This window comes from Citrus sinensis, chromosome 6 (genome assembly GCF_022201045.2).
Source record: "Citrus sinensis cultivar Valencia sweet orange chromosome 6, DVS_A1.0, whole genome shotgun sequence".
In the NCBI taxonomy this organism is placed as follows: Eukaryota; Viridiplantae; Streptophyta; class Magnoliopsida; order Sapindales; family Rutaceae; genus Citrus; species Citrus sinensis.
The window spans coordinates 6,947,942-6,955,089 of NC_068561.1; the positions used below are offsets into that span (position 1 = coordinate 6,947,942).

The 7,148-nt window shown below is 29.9% G+C and overlaps 1 protein-coding gene across 1 annotated transcript; it reads left to right on the forward strand.

Moving 5' to 3' along the window:
• Positions 1-1,935: 1,935 nt before the first annotated feature.
• Positions 1,936-3,256, forward strand: LOC102630124 (aquaporin TIP1-1). The gene is made up of 2 exons (XM_006493476.4): positions 1,936-2,460; positions 2,662-3,256. The coding sequence occupies exons 1-2, from the start codon at positions 2,077-2,079 to the stop codon at positions 3,031-3,033; spliced, it is 756 nt and encodes a 251-aa protein (XP_006493539.1). The 5' UTR covers positions 1,936-2,076; the 3' UTR covers positions 3,034-3,256.
• The last annotated feature ends 3,892 nt before the right edge of the window (positions 3,257-7,148 follow it).

Genomic DNA, 7,148 nt, shown 5'->3' on the forward strand with positions numbered 1-7,148 from the left:
AATAAAATATACAATTATCTCACTATATATCGGTCACGAGAAAACCCATAGCTACCATTTAATTGTACACTACCTAGGGTTTTTGTTAACATAACATTAAAAAAAATAAAATAAAATTCTTCACCACCTAATCAATTGCTTTGCCCATTGGATGGCATGTGGTCAAGTTAAAGCACCTAGGCATTCAAAGAATTGAATAGCTGCTAGGCACGAGCTAGGCCTTTTTTTAAAAAAATAATAATAATAAGGCTAGGATTGTTACTTACAATCATAAATATTGGTAATTTTGGTGTCAATCATGCAACTTTGTAACTATATGTCTTCAAAGAAACTCCATTCATACTTAGAAATTAAAAGCCTTTTCCTTTTTCACCCGTCCCTTTTCAAAAAGTGCAAAAGATTTCAAATCACATAGCATAGTAGCAATTATTAAGTTCATTACTCATTATCACCTCAGCCTCTGGTTTACAAGTACTCCAAAAACTTGCAGCTGCAATTAATAATTTCCATTTTATATCTCAAATCTTACGTACAATTATATCATCAAAAGCGATAAATCAAGAAATTAAATCAAATATGTTATGCCGACTTGTTGCAATCATCATCTGTTAAAAAATAATACCCTTTAATATTTCAAAGATTCCCATCATCGAGAAAACGTGAACTTATTCCACGTTTTTCCGATAACATTTATCGGATAATGTTCAATTAATTCAAGGGGTAGATTAATGTGTATGCAATCACATCAATGTGTGTACTGGGAGCATGAACTCTGCATATAAGCCGTTAGATCACATCAGGGTAAATGGCCCACCAAAGAATTAGGAAACCCGAAACTCTCTCTTTGCGATAAAAACTTGGATTTTATAAACTCTATTAGATAAAATACCCCAGGCGAAGCTCTATTGGCATGCCCATGACGCTTTGGGCACGCATTCACCCAAAATTCATGTGAACGATTAGAAGTAAAAGATTAGTGTTTAGTGTTTTCGTTTGAATGATTTAATTATACAATTTTAAAAAAATTTATTGTTGTATAATTATTTTTCAAGTAGAGCATTTAAAGATTAAATTATTTTATTTGTATTAGTAACAATTTCAATTTTAAATTTTTGAGAGTAAAAGTTGATTTTTTTAAAAAATATTAAAATATATAAAATATCTTTTATTTATTTGATAATCTTATTTAATTCTTTTCATAACATAATTTTAAAAAATTTATCTATTAAACTAATTTTATAATTTTTAATAAAAGCTCTCATTAATAATTAAACAATTAAAAAATTTTAAGTAAAATCTCTACTAACAAAATCTTACTTAAATAAATTTTATTTAAAAAATTATATCAACAAAGATTGATTTAAACTTTTTTTTCTAAAATTTTATTTGATAAAACTTAATTTGAAAAATATTACATTTCATAATATTAGATTTTAAATTGAATTATAATCTTATCTAAGTTAAAAATCTAATCATTCTTATTCTACTTCAAAGTAAATTAAAATTAATTCTTTTAGATTATTCCACTTTTTTTACTAGAGATGCGCCACGTGTCAAATCGACCTTCATACCTTATGGTCGATCTCACACGCCTCTAACTTATCCTCATTCATCATATTTACAATAAAATATTTTAGTAAATGTTCAAAATACTTGGGGAAATTAGACAATTAGTGCACTTGAGAGCTACTCGACCATTCGAGAGGCCAAAAAGAGCAGACAAAATCCACTTCAGCCGCACGTTACGTGTCTCTTATCATATTTGTACACGTGTCAATCAATTAGCCATTTAACGAGGAACTGCTTAGCTGTATCAATAGTGACTCGGCTGCTGGTGCAGGAGTAGTAGCTGCCCTTTAATCAAATAAATAATCGCTAATCCACTGCTAACCAACTTATAAATTTCGTTCATAAAAATTTATTGTACAACCGGAAACCGGCTTTAACCGCCTCCCAAAAACTACGCATTTCGAATATAAGTAGAAGCTCCTAGTTGAGAAGTGGAGACCAGTACACTTACGTGAACCAGTAGTAATCACACCCCAAAGGTTCAATCTTCATCGTTTGATCTCCATCATGCCGATCAGAAACATTGCCGTTGGCCATCCCCGTGAGGCGACTCATCCAGATGCCCTAAGGGCAGCCCTAGCAGAGTTCATCTCAACTCTAATATTTGTCTTTGCCGGTGAAGGCTCGGGCATGGCCTTCAACAAGCTCACTCACAACGGCGCCAACACCCCCTCCGGCCTCGTCGCCGCCTCTGTTGCTCACGCTTTCGCCCTTTTCGTTGCTGTCGCCGTTGGCGCCAACATTTCCGGTGGCCACGTTAATCCTGCTGTCACCTTTGGCGCCTTCGTTGGAGGTAACATCTCCCTTCTACGAGGCATCCTCTACTGGATCGCCCAGCTTCTTGGATCCACCGTCGCATGCTTGCTTCTTAAGTTCGTTACCAACGGCCAGGTGATTCTATGATTTCATTTATTCGAGTTAGTTATTTACTATAGTTAGTTTGCTTTTAAAATAAAAAATCTAAAGTAACAAAATATTTAGAAAAACATCTCTTTTTTTCTTTTTAATTTATGTATCGCTTTTTCTTCCAACATATGATTTTCCTGTGATTATGATTCTCTTTTATTAATTATATTGGTGTTATGTATGCAGACCACATCTGCTTTTGCTCTCTCATCTGGAGTTGGTGCATGGAACGCAGTCGTTTTCGAGATCGTGATGACATTCGGACTAGTGTACACAGTGTATGCCACAGCCCTGGACCCAAAGAAGGGAAGCTTGGGGACAATTGCACCAATTGCAATTGGTTTCATTGTAGGAGCCAACATCTTGGCGGGCGGGGCGTTTGATGGAGCTTCAATGAACCCAGCAGTGTCATTCGGGCCAGCTTTGGTAAGCTGGAGCTGGGACAACCACTGGGTCTACTGGGTCGGGCCACTCATCGGTGGTGGGCTAGCTGGCATCGTCTACGAGTTCTTCTTCATTAACCAGTCTCACGAGCAGCTCCCAACAACCGAGTACTAAGCTAAAAGCTTGCCATCTATGTGAGTTTGCACGGATGTTGTATTTAATTTGCTTTTACCGAGGTTCTTTCTTTTTATTTTTAATTTGTGTTTAATTTATGGCCGTTGATCTGTTTCCATCGTCATGAGCTGCTGGATTATTGTATCGCGATAATTATGGAGTCCCAGGCTATGGCTTTGTATTTCTACTCGCACTTCAATTGCTTTGATGTCTATTTCATTAACCGGGTCTATCTTTAATTTTTATATTAACAGTTACATTTTCTTCCGCCAATCTGGTTAAAGTACAGAGTTAGGCGGCGACAATACTATTATATGTGAATTATATGAAGTTAGAGTTGAAATATTATTATTTTATCATTTAATTTTTTTAATAACTATTTTTCTCTCAATTCTTTTTTTTTCACAATTTTATCATTAAATTATTAAATTTAAGAATTTTTAACATAAATTATAATAGATTATAAATTATAATTGATCTTCTAAATAAAAAATAAAAAATTAAGGAAAAATATTCACCGTCCACTTATTTTTTATACCTTTTTTAAAAATACACAATTTCTTCATTTTTTTGCTGGAATCCATCTAAGGTTACATTTTATTTCACTTTTTCACTTCCGTTTGAAATCCGTTGAGAAAACTAACGGAAATTTTAAAAAATGATCATTTTACCCTTAAAACGAAAATTATAATTTCACCTTAAAAATTACTAAAAATAATCAAATTTAATTTAATTATTTTTTCCATCGGTCAATAAAGAAATTAATTTCACAACCATCAAATGCAGGTTTTTTTTAAAAATATATCTGTAATTAAAATGTTAAATTATAACAATAGTATTAAAAATAGCTCAATCTCACAAACAATCAATTGAATTTAAGATAAGTAGAGTTTTATTATTCATTGAGTTATAATCTCTAGTAGTTAAGATTTTTTTGTATTTCATTAACGTACCAATAATGATATTCATCATTAAGTCTTATTATTGATGAATCTTATTATTTTTGACATTTTTAGGGTGAAATTGTAATTTTCGTTTTGGGGGTAAAATGGTCATTTTATTAAGTTTCCGTTAGTTTTTTTAACGGATTCCAAATGGAAGTGGAAAAGTGAAACAAAATGTAACTTTAAGTGGATTCCAGCTAAAAAATAAATGAATTGTGTATTTTTAAAAAAGATATAAAAAACGGGTGGACGGTGGATATTTTTTCAAAAATTAATGATATTAAAATTTTAAATTTGAAAATAATTAATTGATAAATTAATAATATTATATATTATGAAAATTTGTAAAATATTGAATACATTGTAATTCTTAAAATATTCTTTTGATATTAATAATTTATTAGTAGAGTTAATAATTTAGTAAAAAAATAACAGAAGTTAAAATATGAAGTAGAAAAAATTATTTTTAGAATATTTTAAATGTCAAAGTGATATTTTAAATATTTTAAATAATTATTAGATTAAGTGATAAGTGATAAAATCCCTCCATACCTTTAATTTGTGCTCTCCTACATGTGTCATTTTAGGCCTGATTGATTGAAAAGTGAGAGAGAAAAAATATTCAGGCAACTGTAAGTTACTGCTATGGAAATTATAATTATTAAAAGAAAAATTATCCACTGTTTATCTAATTTTTATTATTTTTTAAAAATACGTAATTTCTTTTTTTATTAAAATTTACCAAAAGTTAATATTTTTTTATTGGTCTATTTTTATTGTAATACTATTAAAATTTTGCTATCATAAGAATAAAATTATTATTTTACAACGATACAGTAGTGGATAAGTGTAAAATAATATAAGTTCAAGTAGAGTTCAGTAAAAAGAAATTAAAAATTGTGTATTTTTAAAATAATATAAAAAAATAAGTGATCGGTGAATAATTTATTTTTTATATTTAAGAGTAAAAAAGTCATTTACACAATATTTTAATAATTTTTTTAACCGTCTTCAAATGAAACTGGATAAGTAAAAAAATATTTTTAAAAAATTAAAAAAAATAGTGAACGGTGGATAATTTTCTTATTAAAAATATGAAGAAGTACATTATCTGTTACGTACATTTCCAATGGTGCAAGGACACACATGCACATAAGATAAAAATTACTTATCAAATGCACCCTTTGTGAAGCAGGCTAAGGGGCAGCTGCTAGGTACAGCGTCTGTACCTTAGCCATCTCCATGAAAAAGAAATTAAACTACATCTGAAAATATTTATAAAAAAAACGCAAGAGAGTTTTTATTTTTATGTTCTTACCCATGAGTTAAACATATATAAATCACTCGTATCTTAGCTTTTTTATGTGGACAAGTACTTTTTTTATTTTTTTATTTTTTAATCTTCAGTGATAATATCTCTCATTCATTCAAACATTATTTTTGAGTATATAAAATATATGACTATATTATTTTTAAGAACTCACAAAAGAGTATTCGAATCCCTCCTAACCTTTTACTTATAATAGGTGAGTTTCACTTAAAATTATGCTTGAAAATAATCATTGATTATTCTTTTTTTAATAATTACATTATAAATTTACTGTTGACCTAAAATTAATTTTTCATAACCTTTCAATTATTTAACAATTAACTATTGAGGTATAAAAAAAATAAATAAATGAATTTACAGAAGTTAAAGATGATGGAACTCAGCGAAATCCATGTCAGAACATGTAATTGTCGCTGTTTACTGAGAAGAGAGAGTGAAAATTTGCAAAATCGATTCTCATCAATTATCATTCCCTCACGGTCTAAACTGTCCCATTCTTGAAAATTCTCAAGTTCTCTTTTCCTCTTTACCAAACTTGAAATTGCATTCAAAGGAAGTGCTTAAAACAAGATTGAACCATCGCAATAGAGATTCCTTTCCCCTCGCAATCATGAATCATGATTTTGAAAAACAAAAAGGCAGAGCAATAGAGTACAGAGCACGTGAAATCGCTGGACCAATCGCCCATGCTTTGGAATCCATTTATATTGGTCCCATCTTTCTTGTCCTTTGTATTTTCCCTTAATTGTGCTAAGTTTCAGCTCTTGTGCTAAGTTTCAGCTCTGTTCGTTTTCTAACGATTAAGCACAAAAGTGTAAAGCCACTTTTTTTCACTCCACCTACATTGCTAAAGCTAAACCACTTTAGCCCCATTGATCACTCCAGCTACTTTCTGCTTCTTTCTTCTATCCTTCTTTTGATTGCAGATACATCGATGGGCATCAAGAGTCCAACAGACAATATAGAAATAAAAAAATTAATATTTACCAACGTGATGGAATGAAAACTAAGTATATTAAATTTTTTGGGGATATTATCATTTTACTACCAAAGTTTTATTGACATATCATGTCAGTACCAAGGTTTGCCGAAAAGTGCATTTTACTACCAAAGTTTTGCGCCGTTATTGATTCACTACCATTCCGTTAACAATGTTAAAATTTTGTTGATGTCATAAGGGCATCAAAGACATTTTCAACTGTAAGAGTAAAATTATCTGTTAATTTGATAGATAAATTATCATTTTACTACCAAATTTTTAGGAGAATTATTATTTGACTACCAAATTTTTAGGAGAATTATCATTTTACTACCGAATTTTGAGGAGAATTATCATTTTACTACCAAATTTTGAGGAGAATTATCATTTTACTACCAAACTCTTGGGGGTAAAATCGACTTTTAACTCAATTTCCATTAAACATTAACTTTTTTCTTAACGGAATGGTAGCGAATTAACAACGGCCCAAAACTTTGGCAGTAAAATGCACTTTTCGGCAAACATTGGTACTGACATGATATGTCAGTAAAACTTTGGTAGTAAAATGATAATTTCTCAATTTCTTTATAGTTACAATATTGGAATTAAATATATTTTACTATTATAAAGAGAGTACAATTTAATAGAAACATAGTTTTTGTTTTGACTTAATTTAATGTTAGTAATATTGAGCTAAGGTATCAATTATGTTAAAAATTAATTAATAGACCACGTCAAATTCAATTCATAAATATTAATAATTAAGATAAACAAAATTTAAAAAAACTATGATATGCAACTATATAGCGTTGAGAATTTACAAAATTTTCTTAAAAATCTCAAAATGCTTGCATTCTTTTTA